At 52.8% G+C, this 21,986-nt stretch overlaps 8 protein-coding genes across 8 annotated transcripts; 3 read left to right on the forward strand and 5 right to left on the reverse strand.

Moving 5' to 3' along the window:
- Positions 1–818: 818 nt before the first annotated feature.
- On the reverse strand, positions 819–2,361 carry POX_h09896 (uncharacterized protein; the record flags this gene model as incomplete). Its single annotated transcript, XM_050118640.1, has 5 exons — positions 819–1,222; positions 1,307–1,371; positions 1,461–1,852; positions 1,947–2,057; positions 2,164–2,361. 5 exons carry the CDS (start codon positions 2,359–2,361, stop codon positions 819–821), a joined length of 1,170 nt encoding a protein of 389 aa, XP_049965427.1.
- A 1,188-nt stretch (positions 2,362–3,549) lies between these two features.
- On the reverse strand, positions 3,550–4,062 carry POX_h09897 (uncharacterized protein; the record flags this gene model as incomplete). Its single annotated transcript, XM_050118641.1, has 1 exon — positions 3,550–4,062. One exon carries the CDS (start codon positions 4,060–4,062, stop codon positions 3,550–3,552), a length of 513 nt encoding a protein of 170 aa, XP_049965428.1.
- A 2,066-nt stretch (positions 4,063–6,128) lies between these two features.
- POX_h09898 (uncharacterized protein) lies at positions 6,129–9,534 on the forward strand (the record flags this gene model as incomplete). The annotated part of the gene is made up of 2 exons (XM_050118642.1): positions 6,129–7,824; positions 7,877–9,534. The coding sequence occupies 2 exons, from the start codon at positions 6,129–6,131 to the stop codon at positions 9,532–9,534; spliced, it is 3,354 nt and encodes a 1,117-aa protein (XP_049965429.1).
- Positions 9,535–11,112: 1,578 nt separating this feature from the next.
- POX_h09899 (uncharacterized protein) lies at positions 11,113–12,504 on the forward strand (the record flags this gene model as incomplete). Its single annotated transcript, XM_050118643.1, has 4 exons — positions 11,113–11,224; positions 11,312–11,448; positions 11,514–11,678; positions 11,773–12,504. The coding sequence occupies 4 exons, from the start codon at positions 11,113–11,115 to the stop codon at positions 12,502–12,504; spliced, it is 1,146 nt and encodes a 381-aa protein (XP_049965430.1).
- A 657-nt stretch (positions 12,505–13,161) lies between these two features.
- POX_h09900 (NADP-dependent mannitol dehydrogenase) lies at positions 13,162–13,959 on the reverse strand (the record flags this gene model as incomplete). Its single annotated transcript, XM_050118644.1, has 1 exon — positions 13,162–13,959. The coding sequence occupies one exon, from the start codon at positions 13,957–13,959 to the stop codon at positions 13,162–13,164; it is 798 nt and encodes a 265-aa protein (XP_049965431.1).
- Positions 13,960–14,174: 215 nt separating this feature from the next.
- POX_h09901 (uncharacterized protein) lies at positions 14,175–14,642 on the reverse strand (the record flags this gene model as incomplete). The annotated part of the gene is made up of 2 exons (XM_050118645.1): positions 14,175–14,410; positions 14,462–14,642. 2 exons carry the CDS (start codon positions 14,640–14,642, stop codon positions 14,175–14,177), a joined length of 417 nt encoding a protein of 138 aa, XP_049965432.1.
- Positions 14,643–16,134: 1,492 nt separating this feature from the next.
- Positions 16,135–16,383, reverse strand: POX_h09902 (uncharacterized protein; the record flags this gene model as incomplete). Its single annotated transcript, XM_050118646.1, has 1 exon — positions 16,135–16,383. The coding sequence occupies one exon, from the start codon at positions 16,381–16,383 to the stop codon at positions 16,135–16,137; it is 249 nt and encodes an 82-aa protein (XP_049965433.1).
- Positions 16,384–19,524: 3,141 nt separating this feature from the next.
- Positions 19,525–21,544, forward strand: POX_h09903 (uncharacterized protein; the record flags this gene model as incomplete). Its single annotated transcript, XM_050118647.1, has 5 exons — positions 19,525–19,664; positions 19,768–19,884; positions 19,957–20,010; positions 20,089–20,550; positions 20,620–21,544. The coding sequence occupies 5 exons, from the start codon at positions 19,525–19,527 to the stop codon at positions 21,542–21,544; spliced, it is 1,698 nt and encodes a 565-aa protein (XP_049965434.1).
- Between the last annotated feature and the right edge of the window lie 442 nt (positions 21,545–21,986).

Genomic DNA, 21,986 nt, shown 5'->3' on the forward strand with positions numbered 1-21,986 from the left:
GTGTATCGTGTATCGTTCGTAGCTCGAATAGTTCATAGTCCCGTTAATCGTGATGCTTTCTAGAGTGGCCAATCATAGATGCATGGCCTGTCGATGATCACAGGAATGGCCAGATAGAAATCCAGCTGCATACCACGAATACGGCGTAATCTGACGTTTATGCGGGCAAAGCACTGGAGGTCTCGGCGCGTAAACGGGCCCTGTTCTGAAAGTGTTCAAGTTTTGGCTGTCCTCGTTATCAGGCAATACCATAATCGATAGTTATTGAACCGGAACCCTGAATGCTGGGGTTATCAATGTAAGGTAACCCTCGGAACAATCTCCAACAATATGGCATCCGTCCCTAGAAATGGTTGGGCTGTGGTGGCCGAGTCTTCAACGACGGGCCTCATACTGGAAAGACGTTATCCTAGACTTCTGCTGCGGCGACAACCACCACAGGAAGACCGGACCACTGAAATGTGATTGAAACAATCATTGGTTCAATCTCCTTTCAAAGAGAATTTCAAAAATTCAAATCGAGAGATGGGATCGGTAAAATTGGATATTGAAACATGCTTGGACACCCAGTGACCCAAAAGAAACCAGCTTGGACGGTGATGTCATGAAAGCACCCTCAGGCCCCCCAGGACGGATCCAATGAAGATTTTTTCTCGGCGATGCGTTCCAAGCGATATCTTTGGCAAACGTACATAGGGCAAAAGTAAGTTCTCCCGGGTAGGCAAAAAGAAAGTGTTAAAGGAAGTCAATGCAACACAGTTGATGTATGTGTATGTGTCTAGGGATATTATTATTGCGATAATGGAGAAAAAATGGTATCATGAATCATCGCGCACAGACACCCGAACTGACCGTTCGACCTTCCATCCATTGCCCAGGTTTTGATCGACAACGGGGTTCAAATCTTCCTCACTGCTGCTAGTCGGATTGGCGTGGTGGCTACCCATGATGGTGGTGGTCACCCCGCCATACTCATCATGCCCGCTCACCGACCATAATTGCGGGGACTCGGGGTGATTGAAATTCGATCGGGACGGTTTCGCGCCATGCGGCACTTGACTGGAGAGAGGGAAAGAACCGGGTCCCGGGGTGCGGCGACTTCGTGACGCGGAGGAGCCGTCGCGAAGAAATCGGAAGAGGGGACGGAGAGTCGTGAGACATCCGGCCGTGATGCCGAGGCCGGCTTCGACATTGGACCAGATGGAGATTTGGAAAGTGTTGTCTGGGATATGTGCCATCGTTAGAAACTATCCTTGATCGCGGTACGGTACCGTGAACCGAGTGAAGAGAGGAGTGGACTGCATACACAAAACCTCACGATCCTTGTAGTGATGGACAAATGGAATGCGAACAATCACGGCGGCACTCGCACTAAAAATTGCGAGAATTAGCATCAGGCGACCAGCAGGGCCAGTGGCCAAAGGCGAGAGTCGCCAAGATAATCACATGGGAAGACGCACATGCACCCGATGCCGAGAATGCCGGCAATGGCAACTTTGGTCCTCGCGTTCATGCGCAGGTTCCAGATCAGCGCCACAGGGAGAAGGCCGATGGTGAGGTCGGTGATCGCCGCGCCGACGCTGTAGAGATACGCGATGGCAATGAGCGTGTTCTTGTTGATGCAAGTACCGTGCGCACTGGTGGATCCTTGGTGCCAGTAGTAGGGAACCGGGTTGCACTGGAAGATGGTGAAGAAGAGGAAGGTGGCACCGACCGCGACGGCCAGCGCCATCGCCGTGTATAAGATCCACGCATGGATTCGATCGACAGTGATGCGAAGGAGGGTGATAATGATGGAGATTTTGGCGACGACGCAGGTGATCACGTAGAAGATCTGACCCAGCCACCAGCACTATAACGGTCCAATTGTCAAAATCTTGAGCGCCTCGGGTGACTCTTGCGCGCGACTGTCGGCGTCTTCAGAGCGCAGAAACAAGGTGACGTACCAGCAGGGCGTGACGGAGGTGATCTGGATACTGGGCAAAGTAAAGGAGTTTCCTCCCCATGCCGTACTTGGTGCCTATGATGCCGCAAACCGCAAAGGCGAGGTTCAATCCCTAGTTGTAAAGAAATGTAAGTTTTTGACCCTTTGGATAAGTCGCGGGTTCTGGCGCACGTAGTTACGGCGCAATCCCCAAGCCGACGAGACACGAAGCCACCCACCATTGCGCAAAGCATGATTCCATCATCCCATCCAAATGCGCGCACGATGCGAGTTCGCACAAAGACTCGCAGCAGCACACTCGAGAGGGAGATGCCCAGGAAGACAGAGGTGACAATGAGGATCGCCTTACTGCGACTGTCATCCTGCACTGCATCCTCGATGGCGGCCGCAAAGGCATTCAATTTGTCGTCGGCCATGTCAGAGGGGAGCGAACGACTACGACCGGATCGTATTCCAACCGCATTCCACGAGGCTGTACGACAAGAGGTATTCCGAACCGATCAGGTCAAGACCCACGGGCAGGGACCGCCGGGGTGTAGAAATGAACAAGCGGCTGGAGAAATAGAAAATCGAGTGGGAGAGTTTTTCCGCTCATCGCTCTGAACCCGGGGGGAGAGTTCAATCCGGGTTTGACTTTCTCTGCTGATCCCCACGCTGTGGCGCGGCTCTCCTGTTCCACGGTCTGGTGAAAAACGTAGAAACTCTTTTGGGAAGAGATTCGCCCTCCACAGTGAGGAGAGCCTCCTCAACTGGACTTGGAACACCGACGACTCACTAAAGTGGTACAAGTTGGCCTCTTAGGTCATGCAGAAGCTGTATAACGAACCACAAAGAGTATCGAGAAGGGATTCCCACGGAAAGCTCGATCACTATATTCTCACACAAAGGCTGAGAGTTCAACATTAGTGTGTCACCCAATTGCGAAAAGAAAGCTGGCCTTGTCAGGCATCTAAAGGGCCCAGGCGGAGCTGGCGGAGGCGGGTCTTCGCTTGCGATAGTGACCCAATTTTTATCCTTCCGGGCTCGTGTCCCAAGGGAATCATTTCACCCGCCATCGATTTCCATGTGGACGACAGAAAGCAGTCTTAGATCTACCTATGGGTGAGAGTATTGATGCCTGGGCGCGTGTTAGGCTGGCCCGAGGTGTCGAGCGCGGGTCTCAATGGAGTGCATATTGCTCGATCTGATAGTACTACTATCTTTGCGACGACTTTTCTTTTCTCAGCCCCGACCACTCAAACGTGGCAGGTCGGGGGCAAAGAGACTGCACAATCAGGGAACAACATTCCCAACTTCAACAATTCACTTAGTCACATGAACTGCCGTCCCAAGGTCGGCAGACGAGGATGATGATTGTCTGCGTCAAGGCGGACCCCTTGCGAAGACCGACGGGCTGGTTCAGTTCATCACGATCGACGCTCTAACCCCCCCGCCCACCAGGTCAAGGCGTCTGATGCTCCAGGTACAATTCCAATCAAGTCAGATCGCCCATGTGGTTGCCGAGTCTTTGCCGATATTTCCACCCGATCCGCACGGCACATGCGCTGCACTAGAGTCCCGTGATGAGCCAGTACCCTCATACAATAGTCCACTATTCATGATCGTCAGACAGGCCGCAGAGGTTGGCTATCCGACCTCATGCGGCTGCGTAGATCTCGTGCTACCCAAGCTTTCGTGCTCTCGGCCCGAAGGTCTGCTGGCAAGGCCCTCACACATCGCAAACTAGTACTATCGGATGATCGGCGAAGTATCCCGTAGAGACGACGAAAGTCCGCGACTATTGAACTATCGAACGATGTTCCCCCATGCTTTCTTCCACGAGAGGCTGGGCTATTGGATACGGCAGATTTTGAGTCATATGTAAGGGTCGTCCAAATCTCCTCTCGGGGGGATAGCCGAGTGCGAACCTCCCTCGGTTCGAGAGTGACAAAGGCATATCCTGTACAGTTCCGCAAACCAAGAGGACATCCGTCCGGATTCGAATGCTCAACGATCCCGACACTGCCGCAGTCCGCAACCAGGAGCCAGAGCCATGGTCGGAGTCCCATGGTGAGATCGGGACCGAACTCTGCATCTGGACCTCGTGGATCGCAGTGGAAATCCATGAACAGTCCCATGCAGACGGCGAGAAGGATCAACAAAGTTCCGGGCGAGGAGCCGCATTGGAATTTGCGAGCCGCCCTCGACGGCTGGTGATTGGCTGTTGAGATCCATCCGCTGGTCCGTCCAAGTCAACCACGGCGGAGTCGGTCGCTGTTTGACTAATTCTCGGGTCGCTGTCACGGCTTATGGGTCGGTGATGAGTGTCGGATCCTGTCCAGACTGTGATGTACACTGGCATCGTGGTGACCAAAGTGTTAGAGGCTCCTATGTCTGTCAAACCCCCAATTTAACATATCTGTCAGGTGCCGGAGGACCATTCTCCGTGATCATTGTCTGGACTGATAGAGTACAAATCCGGGCATACAGTTCAGCGCTACCCAAAAATTGTCCAGCACTACCCAAAAAGTGCGCTAATATCTTGGCAGCTTTTGGGTAGTGCTGGACTTGCGATCTTGAGTTCTATAAAAATTTTACATCTCACTAACTTATCTTAAACTATATCTTAAAAGACCAGACTTTCGGACTCGGTCAATAACTCACGGCTCGACTAGTAAAGGCAAACAAAAAAGGTAAAATCAATATTTTATTTTGTGGTTAGTGCTAGACAATTTTTGGGTAGTGATGAGCTGCAACCTGTACAAAAATCCATAGCACCTTGGCACAGAGCATGGAGAGAGAGACCCGATGGTGCGGAACGAGGACATTCGAGAGTGGAGCATCATCCAAGGTCCAAAGATGAGACCAACGCATCTTTACCAGATGCGGGTAACGATCGCAGATTCAGGGCATCATAATAAGGGTTCATGTGCCTTGCACTTTATGGCTCTGCAACAAACGCACCATGTCAGTGTACTTGGCATTAATTCTGGGGCATGCTCATCTCGACGGAGGTCTCTGCTACGAGGAGCCACAACGAGGCCGCGACCACTGGCTTGGCAGTGCCGGTCTTTAATTGCGCCAAGGTCTTCGCTATTTAGGAGATCGCAATGGTCGCTGGTTCGGGGACAGGGACGAACGGACTTTGTTGAAGCCCCCCCCCCCCCCCCCCCCCCCCTAAGGAGACCAATTCAAAAACATGCGGGTTGCAGCTCATCACTACCCAAAAATTGTCTAGCACTACCCAAAAGCTGCCAAGATATTAGCGTACTTTTTGGGTAGTGCTGAACTGTATGCCCATATTGATTCATGGCACCTGGCCCCATATCCAATCACATTTTGCGGAGTCCTGGTTCTTCGTGTAAAGCATAATGGCTGATTTATCGTCCGGGCACGGTTCACATCCAGGTCACCAGACTGTCTTCAGCGACCCGCGATCTGAGGGCGACCGGGACTATAACCATTGAGGATAGATTAAGGACCAGAACTCAATACGAACAGATGGTAGTTATGCAGATCACCAATCTTTATTGACTCTTGGCCCTCTGCACTCACGATGGCCGTTCAAGTACGGCCTGTCAAATCTGTAGGATACTGCATCTTTACTAGGCCCACCGCCTACGCAAGATATGGAAGGCGGAATATCGAATGGTCATGTCCTAGTTGAGCCCTGCATTGAATCCACCTCTAGACTGCTAGTGGCGAGTGATTCTTATTGGGTATGTGGTGTCTCTTTTGGTTCTGGACCCCTGTGCATGACATGACAGAAAAGGGACTTGACTTCTGTAGTGAAGAGTGTACATGGTGTGAAAGCAGTGCCAAACAGCATTTTGAGAAGGCAATTGGCAAGTGTCAGTTGGTTAAATCAATGTTGGGTCGCAGCCCTGTTTGCTTCCGGGGGCCACTGATATGATTACATCATTATACACAACCGCACTAGTTAAAGCTTGCTTGAAATCTGGCCGACCGAGACTGGAAGCACCCAGTGAATCAAAAGGATGCAACATTGAGACAGCTTCATCTGGCGTACGACACGTGAACTCCCCGCTTCATGTAGCTTGGCGGTTCGTGCCCAGCAGGCAGTTTACCCTCAGCCCCGCCTTTCTCTACGGATCCGATGTCATTTCCGTGCTTCACCATACTTCCTTCGGGTCGATGAGCTATTTGTGATAGCGACCGACTTTTAATTGCAAGAGAGCCTGTCATGGAACCCAGGATTCCTCTCATTCACGATGATTATACAGTTGGATGGATATGCGCCATGCCCCTCGAGATGGCAGCTGCAGAGCTGATGCTGGACACCATGCACCCGAGTTTACCACGCCCAACAAACGATCATAATATATACATTTTGGGGAGTATCGGGAAGCACAACGTAGTCATTGCCAGACTACCGACTGATGAAGATGGTGGCGCTTCAGCTGCATTTGTAGGGATGCAGTTGCTGTCTAGCTTTCCTGCCATCCGATTTGGCTTACTCGTTGGTATGGGCGGAGTTCCAAGTAGCCATGCGGACATTCGACTGGGCGACGTTGTTGTTGGCCAGCCAACGGACGCTTTGGGGGGCGTGATTCAGTACGATCTGGGTCAATCACTCGTCGATGGTCAATTGAAACGAAGCGGGATGCTGAACCGACCGTCTGCGGTTCTGCTAGCAGCTCTCGCAACTCTTCAAGCGCATCAACTGACAGAACGTAGCCAGGCTGTCGAGTTTATCTCCAACCTGCAAGCCAAAGCGGCGCCCCACATTGCTGCCAGATTTACACGACCAATGCAAGAGGATTGCCTATTTCAAGCAGAATACGATCACGTCGCCTCCGATACGTTTAACAAGTGTGATCGATCTAAATTGATCTGTCGACCCGCAAGAGAGCACCTAGGACCAGTTATTCATTACGGACTCATTGGATCCGTAAATCAAGCTGTGAAAGACAGCAGGCGGCGAGATCAGCCAGCTCAAGATCTCGGAATCTGTTATTTAGGGACGAACACGGTGGGACTTGTGAATGAGGTCCCATGTCTGTTCATTCGGGGCGTCTGCGACTACGCTGACTCACACAAAAATGAGGACTGGCAAGGCTATGCGGCCGCCGCGGCGGCGGCCTACGCGAAAGAGCTTCTGCTGGCGGTTGCAACCGATCAGATCAACAGTAGAGCGATGACACGAGACACTCGTGCAGACTCTGGTAAGAAAATCCAGACTCTGTTTTCACAAAGAGATCCTAGCCCGATTACTAAGTGCAGGCGCCAGTTCACAGAGATAATTTGCCCCTTTCGCGTTCCATTCGATTCAACGGCTGTACCGGCGATCTCAAATCTCGTGGGACGGCAGGACGAAGTGAAGGAACTATGGGAGTATCTGCAGCCCACAGATACCCACTCACGAAAGATCGCTGTGATCTATGGGCTTGGGGGAATAGGAAAGACGGAAATAGCAATAAATCTTGCTCGAGAATGCAAGCATGATTTCTCCGCTATCTTCTGGCTGCGCGGAAAGGACCGAGTCACACTTTTACGATCTTTGAGCTCTGCCTTGCCTCGATTGCCAGGACAGTCGCATGTTGACGTGGGAGTCAATGACGAGGAAGTGGAGCAACGGGCTAAAGACGTGTTGAAGTGGCTAGCAACCGAGGGAAACTCGCGCTGGCTGATGATTTTCGACAATATCGAGCAATACTGCCCCGTCAATAGGCATAGTGGTGACGGATATGACATTGCTGAGTTCTTTCCCGAAGCTGACCACGGCTCTATTCTCATCACCACTCGGCAAAGAAGGCTTGCAGAGCTGGGGAGATCTTTTCCCATCCACAAGCTTGACTCGACCAATGCGATTCAACTCCTTTTACAAAGCAGCCATCTGTCAACGGAAGACACGGCTCAGTCGCTTGCGGACAATCCAGGTATTTGAGAGCTCTCATGTCCACGCTGTAGTTCTGATACTGATGTTGGCAGATGCTATTGCTCTTGTGAGTCGCCTGGATGGACTTCCCTTAGCAATCGTCCTTGCCGGAGCGTTCATGCGCGAGACAGGAACCAGCATCACGGAGTACTTGGAGCATTACGAAACATCTTGGTCCTCCCTACAGCTACAATTGAGTCCCGACCACCAGTACCAGCAAGGCAACTTGCTAGAGACATGGCTGATTTCATTCCGCGAGATTGAGAGGCGGGACGCGGACGCAGCGAAACTGCTGTTGTTCCTGGCCCGGTTCGACAATCGAGATATCTGGTTTGAGCTTATTAAGAATAGCTCACATAGCCCCAATCTACCCCGTTGGTTGGAGAAAACCATATCGAGCGAGTTTGCTTTCCAAGCCAGGGCCAGGGCACTCATTGAGTTCTCCTTACTTGAGGCCAAAGAACATGGAGGCTATGCGATACATCCAGTCGTCCAAGACTGGTGCATCCATCTTGCCAGTACCGAAGAAACTGTGGATTCGGCCGTGCTCGATGAACTAGCACTGATTTCCGTTGGATACACGGTCCCAAACTCAAGCGACAGAGATTATGCGGAGCTTCAGCAACGGCTTCTTCCCCACGCGAACCGTGTCCGACAAAAGGATTGGCCAGAGCACGATGCCCAGGTGTGGGGAGCAGTCCTTCATATAGGAACCCTCTACCAAGACCAGGGTAATCTGACAGTGGCAGAGGAGATGTACCAGCGAGCACTAGTGGGCTTCGAAAAGGCTAGTGGCCCTGATGATGAGTCAACTCTTGGAACGGTGAACAATCTTGGTCTTGTCTACTATAATCAGGGCAAGCTGAAAGCGGCAGAGGAGATGTATCAGCGAGCACTAGCAGGCTTCGAAAAGACCCTCGGGCCTGATCATACCTTGACTCTTGGAACTGTCAATAATCTTGGCCTTATCTACTCTGATCAGGGCAATCTGGAAGGGGCAGTGGCGATGTATCAGCGCGCCCTGATCGGCCAGGAGAAGGCCCTTGGTCCTGACCACATGTCGACTCTTGTTATAGTTAACAATCTTGGAATTGTTTACTCTGAACAGGGAAACTTGAAAGAGGCAGAGCGAATGTATCAGCGAGCACTGGTCGGCCAAGAGAAGACCCTTGGTCTTGACCATGCGTCTACCCTCAGAACAGTGAACAACCTCGGGGTTCTCTACATGGAACAAGGAATGTTTGAAGAGGCAGAGAAGACATTCCAACGAGCACTGACCTGTTGCGAGAAGACCCTTGGACCTACTCACTCGTTGACTCTTGCCATGGTCAATAACGCTGGCAATATCTTCTTTATCCAGGAGGATTTCAAAAAGGCAGAGGAAATGTGCCGGCGAGCACTAGCAGGCTACGGCAAAGCCTTCGGTACCGACCACCCGTCTACCCTGGCAACAATCAGCAACCTTGGGAGCTTTTTTCGGAGTCAGCGAAAGTTCGAAGAGGCAGAAGAGATGTACCAGCGAGCACTGGTAGGCTATGAGAAGGCCCTCGGTTCTGATCACCCGTCCACTTTGAGCACAGCCATCAAGTTCAGAGCCCTCTGTATGGAACGGAGGAACATGAAAGATGCAGATGAGAGGTTTAAACGAGCATTCCAGATTGATGGGGTATATCCGGATCTGGAGGAATCAACCCCGAGATCACTCCTGTGATGAGCGTTGGCCGTAGTGTGTAGTTCCGAGTCACTCCTCGGAGCGTATAGCAATGGAGGCCTCTTTGCACCTTTCAGCTTCTTGGTCCAGTTGGACATGGAGAAGGCCCGTATGTGCTGATCTTATCCCCCGGGCCGGGAGAATCCACAGAGAAATGTTGACAAGATGGGCTCAACACCGCAGATTCAATATTGTCACTCGCTTCCATCTCGCATGTACAGTACTATTGAACTCTTTCCCCTCCCCGCCCTCTCCCTTTGACCGTTTCATTTAACAAATAGGACTTGACCCTTCGTCATAAATCCATCAACTAACTGACAAGGTTCTTACGGTGACTGCAGGGCATTATGGACTTGGAGATTGTTCTTTGATCCATACACCCTTTGGGTTTGGGATGCATCTTACTGTACAGCTCTCACGGTGACGCGAGCTGCTGCTCAAGAAGAATCAATCAATCTGCGCTGAGACCTTGGCAGTAGGGCCAAGAACGATCCTCTCAGTCGGCGTTGACCCTGGCGAGAAGAAGAATGGCTGGATCGAGCATTGCATGACGCAAGTTTATCATCCTCCACTCATGCGGGAGTCTCCTTTCAAGATTCTAGTCTGGGTAATCTATCATCTTACTGGGACGCGTCTGCTGGATATGGAAACTTATCTGAATTCATCTCGGTCAATTCGTGGAGAGATCATGCGGTCATGAACTCATCGACACAGAGGCCCGATCATGGGGGCGAACACCTTCATCTCAGGACGCGAACTGGTGATTTTAAGATTGCTCCAGCATCACCTAGGAATCGGTGGATACCTTCTCGCCAGACCCGCCGTGTCCCGCGATCTCTATAATCTAGAATCTATCGTCGTCTACTTGGCCAACACCGAACCCCTGCGACGGTCGGCGTTGGAACGGAAGAGTGGGCCAGCAATCACCAGCACGAGATTTCAACGCGGTCTAAACTTTGAACCCTCACAGGAGAATCCTGCCAACTCCACTTCTTGCACATTTGCCAAATTACTCCGGGCGGGGCCAGGGAGCTAAGGTCGTAGGTTAATGAATTGGATCAATCTCGGCGGCAACGAAACCGACCACCGCGTGCCGGCAAGGATGCATCCCTGAGTCTTGGCGCTGTTTCAAGCAATCTTCATGGCAATCAACCCGTTTCAGACCTGCGCAGTCTTCCCCTCCTCCTCCTTCCCCCCCCCTCCCCTCCAAGGGTCCTCTCGGTCTTTTGCTCGATCAGGCAAAGGACACCCGTCGATTGCAGGGAGTGAAACAAGAACTGGCTGGTGTATGTGCAGAAAGTCAAAAATGATCATGGGAAAAGACGGAGCACGCTGGTGCTGCTCAGGCGGGCCCGCCAAAAGGGATGCAGTTTACCTGCGACACATAGCGTGGTTGAAGGGCTCCGCAATATCCGCCAGGTCAAGTGCAGGACCAAGTCCAACCTCCGCAATCATATCAGGGGACGCAGGACTGTGTTGGCGCATGTTTTTAAAGATCAAGGACGGTCCCTTCTCCGTCGACGGCTGGCGGGGATTTTGCAGACAGACACACAACTCTTTTTTCAGTTACTCATCAGGATGAACAAGTATCTGACCTTATTGGCCTCTCTGCCCATTGCTGTGCAATGTGGTGAGGTGGTGTGGAGCGGTATCTTCGACTCTTCCGCTACCGTGGCGGACTTTGACAAATGTGCGTTTCATCGATGCCTCTTTTATCTAGTTGGCCGGTATATCATGCATCGTGCGGGTGGTTGATACTCACGCTGGCGTTTCACAGGGTCCTTTTCCAACCCCGTGGGAGCCTGGCAATGGTACATTCACGGCAAAGGACAGACAAGCGACTACCTCGGTCTCTCCAAGAGCTTCAAGAACCCCGCGGACACCAGTGATGCCCAGGGCCTCCGCATTTCCATCGTAAGTCAGAGGTTCGTGTCGCGCATGGTGGAAGACCTCATACTCACCTGTTCACTGTATTACAGGATGGGACCTCGTTCTGGAACGGTCAGAACATGGAGCGCAGCGAGCTCATTCCTCAAACCTCTGCCAATCTCGGTAGCGGCCGTCTGTTCTATCACTTCTCCCTCAAGACCGACGAGGTCAATGCTCCCAACCCCAAGTTTGAGCACCAGCTGGCCTTTTTCGAGGTAAGACTTATTGGTTTTTTTTGGCCCGCGTTTGAGGGAGGTCGCCTTCTCATTGTGATTGTGCATGCTGACCCCGGGGCGTTTGGGACGATAGAGCCACTTCACCGAGCTCAAGTATGGCCGGCTGAGCGGCGACTCGGCCACCGAGGACAACACCCTGCGCTGGTGTGTCGGGGGCCAAACACACTGGTCCACCGACCTGGAGGCCAGCCAGTGGTACAACTTTGCCTACGACATCGACTTTGCCGGTCAAACCGTCGGCCTGTGGGCAAGTAACGGCTCGGCGCCCCTGACCGAGGTCGTGACGGGCGTCAAGGCCTCGACCTCGACCAACTCGGCGGACTGGCACGTTGGTGAGTTGCGTCTTCCCAACGGCGGGACCGATGACAAGGCGGAAGACTGGTACTGGTCCGGTGTCTACGTCGAGAAGGCCCCGATCACCACCTCTATCGCAGGCCCTTCTGCTGGTCAGGTCGCCGATGAGAGTGCGGGTCAGTCCTCCGAGCAGATCCCCAGCCAAGCCTCGACGAGTCAGGCCCCTTCTTCGACGATGAACACGGCCGTCGCGCAGTCCAGCACAGTCCAGCATACTACCGAGCAGGCTGCCGTCAACCAGACCACCGAGCAGATCAACACAACGGTCCCTACTTCCACCTCTACTCCCACCTCTGTCGAGACCACCGCGGCGGTGACTCCCAGCCAGACCGCGGGTCCGACGACCGGTGAATCTGCGGATCAGACTTCCGAAGACGGTGACGATGACGATGAATATGAGGAGTGCGACGACGATGAAGACGAGCCCGAGGACGTGTCGGAGGACTGTTGAGAGAAGATAGAAAACACGGCAGCTGACATTGGGCCCCCTTGCCTTGTCGAGGATGTGTTTGACACATTCCTCTACTGCCACTAAACTTGACCACACATCCCTTTTTTTGTCTTGTTCTTTTTCTTTTTTCCCCCTCTTCTGTCGAGTGCGGCATGGGACACTTGAGTGACTCGCGCAAGACCCGGCGCACAGACTCTTTTCTTCTCGTCTCTTCTTGTCAACTGTTTTGGTTCCCCCCCCCCCACTTCCTTTCTCCCCGTTGATATCCTGGTGATGGTCAGCCGTGTGGCAATACAGTCTTACTGTGCCTTTCTTTATCATCCATGCTTATAGTGCCCGTGGAGCGGTTTTCAGAGAACCAAAAAAAAAGAAAGATGTTGAGAAGAAAAAGAAGATATTTCATTCAAAAATTGTATCTTTTAAAAAATTGGGGTGGGTCGTTAAAAGGTGTGGGAGTCAACCATCAAGGTCCTCCATCGTTTCGAGGCGCATCACGGAGAATCCACCAGGTCGCGTCCTGGACGGCGAATTCCCCGTCCACGAGGGGTCCGGCATCCGATTCTCCGTGACCGGCCCCATCATCTCATCAAATTATATACACAGGAGGGAGAGAAGCCAAACAAGGTGAGAGGAGGGGGGAGAAAGGGCCAGGTGCGTTTACCGCACGCAGTATCCACCGTCGATCAGGAGATCGGCACCGGTCATGTAGGTGCTGGCGTCGCTGACGAGGTAGACGTAGGCACCCTTGAGCTCCTTGGCCTGACCGTTGCGGCCCATGGGGATCATGGAGAGCCAGAGATCCTGGACCTTCTGGTCGACAAAGTCGGAGAGACCGGTGTCGATGTAGCCGGGGGAGATGGAGTTGACACGGGCAAAGTCGCGCCACTCGTTGGCGAGGGAGCGGGCCATGTGGATGCAGCCGGCCTTGGCGACGTTGTAGGAGGTCTGCTCCTGGGGGAAGTTGGCGATGTGGCCGGACATGGAGGAGGTGATGACGAAGCTACCGGTGCCGCGCTCCTTGAAGTGCGCACCGACGGCCTTGGCGCAGTGGAAGGTACCGGTCAAGTCGGTCTGGATGACCTCCTGCCAGTCCTGAACGGAGCCGTCGAGGATACCGCTGGAGGCGGTGCGGCCGGCGTTGGCGATGAAGGCGTCGATCTTGCCAAACTCCTTGATCACGTTGTTGACGAGGTCCTGGACGCTCTCCCAGCTGCCGACGTCGCACTTGTAGGCCTTGACCTTGACGCCGTACTTCTCGGACAGCTCCTTGGCGTTCTTCTCACCTCCCTCGGGGCGGGAGGCGTAGGTGATGGCCAAGTCGGCGCCCATCTCGGCACAGCCGCGGGCGGCCTCGATACCCATGCCGCGGGGACCGGAGGCACCGGTGACGACGACGACCTTGCCCTTGAGGCTGAAGAGGTCCTGGAGAGAGTCGGCTTGAGGAACGGGAATCATGATGACGGTGGTGAGGTGAGCAGTAAATTGAAGTGAGGAGGAGAGAGTAGATGGGTAGAGCACTGGAGAGAAGATACACAAGAAAGAGAACGGCTGGTGAAGGTGGGAAGGTCCCCGCTAATAAAGCAATTCGGTTGACACTCGGAACAGGAGAAACCTTGGAACGGATGATGCGACTGCTGTTGCTCAGGCCATGACCGACTGGTTGGTCATGATTATTTCTCCCCCTCCTTCTCCCAGAACCCCTCCTCTGCCTGCGTCTGCATCTTTTTGTCGCAGCGTCTCCTCCACTGACGGCCGGTGGTCTTTGCCAGGGCCTCTCCTCCAATCAGCAGAGGGAATTCCCCTCGAACTGCATCGCCCTCGAACAAAGGTCCGTTGTTGTGTGTTGGTGGGATCGTGGGCCCCGCCAGCATGCTGGTTTGATGCGACAGAGATCCGCCATGGACCACTGGTGCGCATGGTCAAGTTATGTCACTACCCACCCATGTCCTCCACTCACTCAGCATGTAAACAAGGTCCCCCAGAGTGGGAGGGGCAGTCCAGGAGGGGCTATCATGATCATCCGGGCTGGACCTGGACTCCCTCCACCCAGCACCCACGTCCGACGAACTGGACGAACCGGACGAACTGGACAAACGGGCTCGAGGGATTCTGGCGACGGACTCACCGAGACCGACCATCATGACGGCGTGTAGCCTGCTTTGCTCCCAGACTGCCCCGCCCCGAGTTCGTACCTGGACGCGCGCTCGGGATCACCTACGCAATGGTGGGGGGCTCCTCGGGCCTCGAACAGGGAGCGATCCGATCAGCGTGGTGGAGAGGATTCAATTGATTCCACAAGAATGATCTAAGCAGCCAGAAGCTTCCTCATCTCACAGAGACTCGGTGCACTCATCCCTCTATCGTCTGTGTTCCCTTACAGCGTGACTTCTCTGCGCTCGTGCGGGTTCCCCGTGGCCATCTCTCGACGACCCCGACTCTGTGAAACGGTGGGAGGCATGACGTCACCACTAAGCTGGGGCCCAGCGGGGCACCTTCGGAGCTGACAGACCGCGCCAACCTTAAAAAAGAAAAACCGGAATTCTCCTTCGGGTCAGCGACCGGTGGAGAAGTCGGATTTCATGGCACGACTGACAACGGGAATCACTCTCTCACTCGCTCTCACTCGCTCTCACTCGCTCTGCACCGCACTCGCCGGAGTGCCGATTTGCGTCCGGGATGAATAAAAGGAGTGGAGATGTCTGAACGTGTATCGGTGTTGGGTCCCTTTCACCATGGACTTCACACCATCAACTGTACCTGCACTGGAAGTGCGCAAGAATATGGTGAACCGTCTCAAATATATTTCCACATACCACAGTAGACCCCCATGCCTGGACTGGAAGATCAAGATACAGATCGACCGGGTACCACCTCCGTCTGGAGAATCAACCTTACCACTCAACCACAATCACAGGAGAAACCTGGAGGTTCGTCAGTGAATATGGAGCTTCTTTGAGGGAATTCATCACTCGTTCAAACAAGAGCTCCGATGCCCGAAAATTGAGAATCAATGGTGCAGATTCAATAATGGACCCCTCTGCCTCACCAGCAACAGACAGCTGTCGATAAACCTTTCTCGCGGAGATGAATGATAGCTCGTTCCACACAGAGACCATGACCTTACTGGACGACTGGCATCATCTCTTCTGCCAAAACCCGACTACGCACGTTGGGACTTTAATCCGAGAGCACACAGCTATCCAGTCATCATCACCGGTCTACTTGGACAATCCCCTCGAGAGCGATTACCAGCAGGAGGCAATTGTCTCACCTTGTTGCAAGTGTTCAATGAGCTGACAATATCACTGGGGAGAAAGGAAGACTGGCTCTCTGGGCTTAGGGCTCAATGGTGGATTCAAACCCCTAGAGTGGGTTTTCGTGTCCTCGCAGTGAGAGCAGAGGGTACAATGACGTCATCACGATGGGCAACTCCGACCCTTGTGAAGTTGGCTGTCCCCGCCAAAGGATGCCACTCAAGGTCCACACTACGATGACACGGCGAGATAAGATAAGGAATGTCAGTATACCGGGTCGGGTATATGCAAGGGCCGGAGACCAAGGTGAATTGCATCGTTGCCGTGAAAACTCCGACTGGTGAAGCGCATTTCCTCCCTTGGCGGAGCCCTGTACCTAGGTGGTGAAAGAGGAAGTAGACTGAGCCTTGGATGTTGTACGCAGAGGATCCTCTCGGCTTCGGTCCGTGCTTGCTCTTCCTTCCAATGTGGCAGATCCGTAGAATCCCCTGACCTCTCGTCGATCTTCGAGGTGAGCAATAACAGCCTGCTCGCGGCGAGAAGGTCTTCGGGGTTGGCGCTCCCATTCGGAAATGGGCTCATCCCAATTTTCAAACCACTTCAGGCGATTGTCAATCATCTCCATCTGGACCCCCCCCCCACCACGTGGAGCAAGTTTTGAAAGGTTTCCAATGGAATCTTGCAATCCAGGATGCTGAGGATGTGAAAGTTCCCAACGTCCCTGATGGACTCGCGACGTGACCAGCCGATTCCGGGGCAGGGAGATGTCTGTTGCCGATGTAATAAGATCGGGCAAGGTCTTGGTTCGATATTGGTCAGTACCTGAGTCCAGCGGCCTTGACAATAAGGAGTGAATCGCCTCAATTCTACTGAGATGCTTTTTTGAATGCTTCTGTAGGACTGATAACATCTTTCTCAGAGCTAATCTCACCTGAGCGGATGTCATTCGACGTAAAGTCCAAGTGCAAAGGGAATAATAGTCTGCACCTTGAAGCTGAAGGTGCCTGGCCACTGTGCCCCTACGAGAAGAAAAATATTGCACCTCTGAAAACATTGCCGCACGGAGGGTATCCTGCCCCATTCAGTTGCTAATGTCTGCACGACACTTTGGCTATCCAATGCAGGTGACAAATAGCAGTGGTCCCCCTCGGCCTTGTGGTCGTCCTGACAAAGTAGTGGAGCTTCTGTCACGTGTCTCGAACTGGACCAAAGATTATCGTGACGTCACGCACAGGTTTGGAAACTCCCGGGAGGTTCCACCGGTGGTGCATGGCACCCGTGCTCGTCCACCACATTTAACATTCCGTTATTCCCGCTGGATGAGCTTCATGATCTTTTTCATATCTCCTTGTTGCGATACCGGGATAAAGGATTGATCTGGTGGGCTTCCAATTTGTCAAGTGACGATGATCAGGATCAGTGCGCGACAATCATCCCGTCTGCGTGGATATCCGATCGAGGAAAACGACTCGGGAGGAGGGGTAGAGACTCGGGCGCCACTGCAATGTGCATCGTGCAGTAGCAAACGTAGACACCAAAAGAGTGTCCGTATCTTCGGAACCCTCCTCATCGGTTGAACTATCCCGTCTAGTAAGAACGGTCCACAACCTCGTCGGTACGGGGGGGTAAGCATTCACTTTCCACGACCGAACGGGACTGGGCTAGTGGACTGCATCTCTGACGTGGAGCCTGTTCACCGCTCCCAGAGTCCATGTAAACTCCCTCGGGTCTTAAACCGAAGTGTAAAGACCCTGACTGGCTCTACCATGGGCAAACGATCAACAGGCACTGCCAGTCGCAAAGCGGATAGGCATCCACCAAGCGCGAAAGTACGAATGGTGAGGGGAAGTCAATGCAAGCCTCCATCTGCATGTCCAGCCGGAATGTGTTTGTTGTTAGGCCGACTACGTGTACACACAGTGAGGGAAGGGCTCAGTGATGGGCAGTCAGAAAACAGTTGCAGGCCCAAAATTCACCCTACTTCTCGTCAGAAATTGCTCGATGAGGTCCTTCAACCTCGTGAGCGAGAAAGCATGGCGGTGGTGGTTCAACCAGATCTGGTCTTGCCCAGTCCTTCTGCGTCCAGAGTGTGCTGGACCAGGGGTTGATTGATCACGGCCGTTCAGTAATCAAGAGCCGTTTCTCGCCTCTTTTCAATCAGGTTGGTATCCAGTGGGATAAAAGCCCAAGTTTGTTCGAGCCAGTCAGCCGCAATCCGATTACCTTGAGGTGGTCGACCATTTGTTTAAACGCAGTACTTGCTGATTCTATGTTAGGGCTGTCGAGCCAGGCTTACATGCAGACATCCTCTGCGAAAGTAAGTGTAGGCGTCAAACGAACAACCATCAGCGGCCGCACATTTGATTGGAGGGTTCAATCTTGACCAAATGATACAACTTTTAGATCAGGTGTAGTACCCTCCACCACACCAACCTCGTAACCTTGCGACCCTTGCCCTCACCAAGACGGGACAGAAGCCGCATTCACCGAAGTTGGAGACCAGACGGGCGGGTACATTATGGAGCTGGATCTTTGATGGATCATACCAATGCATCAAAATACCTGCTTCTACAGCACTGATGCGGCTGTAGGGCGTGGTAATTTGCAATTTAAACTTCAGGTTCTCTGCAGTACGTCGAATGAAGCAGTACACCAGTGCGAGTATGGCCGAGATCGCCATACATAGGTGGTCAGGTACTGCAGTAGTATATAGGGGCTTTGCAGTAAGGTCCAAGTTTCAATCATCTTCAGTTACATTTCACTACCGTACCTCTCTTTCGAAGCTGCAAAAAAAACCAAAAAAGCCCTCCTAAGCCACCATGTATCACGTTTCAGGAGACCCTGTCACTCGCATGCACCTCAAGATCGGAATTGATCGTCTGGCCTTGACTACTGGTAGGCGGTCACGCATGAGCTGGTCGCAACCGAAGAGGAGCATGCCGGCAAAATTTCACATGGCCTTCAGGCGGTCAACAAGGAGAGCCGTGACCGAGTAGGGAGTCATGACCGGACCTACTACGAACTCGACAATCCTTCGGTCACGTCAACGAAGGATTGCGGGCGTTCAGGCGTCTCCGCGACGAGGTGGAACAGCAGGTTTACGAGCCCTCAATCTGGATGAAAACCTTCTGCGCCACCTCTTTGTCATCCAAAGCTGTCTTCGTCAGAAGGCTGGCGACAAGCGGCTCGCGGTATGGTGGGAAATACAACCGAACTGAGATCCACTTTTCGTGGTGTTTCTGATGGGACAGCCAACGGCTGCACGACTGATGCGGATCACTGATCGACGGATGACCCGGCAGACCATTGGATCGTGACAAAGAAAACGCAAACTCCCGAGAAATGAGTACTCCAAGACGAATCCAGCTTTTGTCTGACCTGGTCGCATAATGCAGGATGATCTAGGTGCGCAGTGTTTGATTCCATCTTTTGACGAAAGACACCCCTCCTTATCATCTTTTCCAACCTTTTCAAGATGGATTCCGAAGAGCATTGGCGACGCGTGCATTAATACTCTGGTAGAGAGGGTCTCTCGAGACGCCTCCCGGCCTTGAACAGTCGGGTGAACTCAATCGCTCCTTTCAGGATCTGGTTCTCCAAGTCATGACGAATTTACCCACCGTGGGCCAAATGGCCAATCCAGAGAAAGATGGGAGATGCATGATAAATCATGCTTGCACTACCGTCTCGTGGCATACGAAGGCGAAAATTTGGCTCTTTTAAGTGCTCTTGCGCAACTAATAATCGTCAACGCCCATACCTCAAAATGGCAGAGAATTCGGCAGCCCACGAGTCCCTGGCTCAGATACCTGGGGGCTTGAATAATGACCCTATCCACCGTTCATCAACTGCCAGGACGTCGAGCACCGTCCACCATAATGAATTTGATGACGGTTTCTTTTCAAGGTAATGTCATTCGAAAAGCCAGATCCCCTGGAAAGCTCGGCACCGGGCTGCTCCCTGGCTTTGCTTCCACCTGAATTGTGGTACTAATGTTGTCTTCTTAAAGAGTTCGGTCATTCTTTCGCCGAGATAGTCATATTGGTCATGTCGGCCGTCACCCGCTTCGTGATAGCAAAGAGATTGAGATTCACACCTGGAATGGTCCCGATGACCCAGAGAATCCGTATGTGTCCATCGGCTCATGTTGACAGCATTTCATCGGGGAAGTGTCGACAGACATCGCTGACCAGGATAGATTTAACTGGAGCAAGTCGTACAAATGGGTACTCACACTCACCATCTGCTTCATGTAAGTGCCTCGAGAATGACCACGGCTAGCTCACCGCTGTCTTTCCGTCAAGACTGATCTCCTTCTTTCCGATTTCAGATCTATTTTGACAGGATTGCCGGCGGGATCCTATGGTGCCGGTAATGTGTGGATGGAGCAACGGTTCCATGTCCAAAATCAACCATTCCCTAATCTGGCTTGGGCAACCACATCGTGGAACATGGGCGCAGCATTTTGGCCCTTGATCTTTGTACCCATGACCGAGTCCTCGGGCCGCATGCCCGGCTACTTTATATCCTACTTCATCCTGGTTATTTCCCTGTTCCCGTCTGCATTTGCTCAGAATTTCGCGACTCTGGTCGTTACTCGGTTTTTCGGTGGCGGTGCCTCATCAGTCTCCATCAATATCGTTGGCGGCAGCATCAGTGATGTGTGGTACGGAGATCGCGCGCGGAGCTTGCCGATGTCTCTATTTGGATTCACGAGCGTGGTGGGAATCGCTCTTGGGCCATTCATTGGAGGCGCGATTCAAACCATTCACAAGTCGGATCCGTGGAGATGGTAAGGTCGAGCCATGATTTTGAGCATTTCCAACCCCTCGAAGTCCACTCACGGCTAACACCCTCCTAGGATCTTTTACATTCAAATCATCTATAATGCGGCCTTGATTCCAATCTTCTGGCTGATTCTCCGCGAAACCCGAGGCGACGTCATCCTGAGAAAGCGAGCGAAAAAGCTGCGACAGCAAACAGGACGGCCCATCTACGCCGAAAGCGAGCTACGGACCACCAGCACACTAAAACTGATTCAAATCTCATTCGAGCGCCCGACTCGGATGCTGCTGACCGAGCCGGTGGTCACTTTCTTCACGCTGTGGGTGAGCTTCGCCTGGGGGATTCTGTTCCTCTTCTTCTCCAGCGTTGGACAGACCTTCAGCCACAACTATGGATGGAACACTTTTACTACCGGACTTGTGCAGCTCGCCATCTCCGTTGGTGCTGTCATTGGGACCGTCGTGAATCCCTTCCAGGACTGGATCTACCTGCGATCCGCCCGCAATAACCGCGAGCGCCCTGGCCATCCTGTTCCTGAAGCGCGTCTATACACTTCGATACCGGGAAGTCTGCTTTTTGCTGCGGGTCTTTTCTGGTATGGCTGGGGAAGTGTTGGAGATGGCTCCGTCCCGTGGATTGTACCGGCTCTGGGGATTGGTTGTACAGGCGTAGGAATCTACTCTATCTACATGGCAGTGGTGAATTACCTGACCGATGCATACGAGAAATATGCCGCATCCGCGCTCTCTGCTGCCTCTCTTGGCCGCAACGCTTTCGGTGCCTTCTTGCCGCTTGCTTCCTACCAGCTATTCGACAGGCTGGGATATGGATGGGCGGGCTCGTTGCTCGGCTTTGTCGGCGTCGCTCTCTCTGTGGTTCCGATGGTCTTGGTTCTGAAGGGTCCGGAGATCCGTCGACGAAGTCCGTTTATGCGTGAGTCCACGTTTGCTCCTCAGGACGACGCGTTGCCCGAAGACCAGCCAGAGAAGACGGACGTGTGAGTGTACGCGGCATTGGACAGCCGGTGAAACTGGCCAGTCTTTGCAAGGCAACTCTCTTCCTGTGCACTTCTGTCATAGAAGCCGTCGGGTCAGTTTGAGACGTTCTGCTTCCACGCCTGTCACCCTCTGAGGTTCTCAAATTTAGATTTAGCCCTTTGTTGAAGGCGTTTCCACCTCATATTTGAATATGTTCATTTCTATGACACAGAGTTTCCTTCAGACACTATACATAAGAGACACAGTCGATATGCATATTTGTTTCCAATCACAGGGAAACTTACCCTCATGATGACTGCTCCCACCTAGCAACCGAGGGTGACCCTCGCGGAAAATATCAACATGACTTAATTCAATTTTATACAAGACGAATTGCAAATGCCACCCGCCTACGGGTCACAAAGAGATCCAACCTATCGCTTCGCGCGTCGACGGATCCATATAT

This window comes from Penicillium oxalicum, chromosome VIII (assembly GCF_001723175.1).
Source record: "Penicillium oxalicum strain HP7-1 chromosome VIII, whole genome shotgun sequence".
NCBI lineage: Eukaryota > Fungi > Ascomycota > Eurotiomycetes > Eurotiales > Aspergillaceae > Penicillium > Penicillium oxalicum.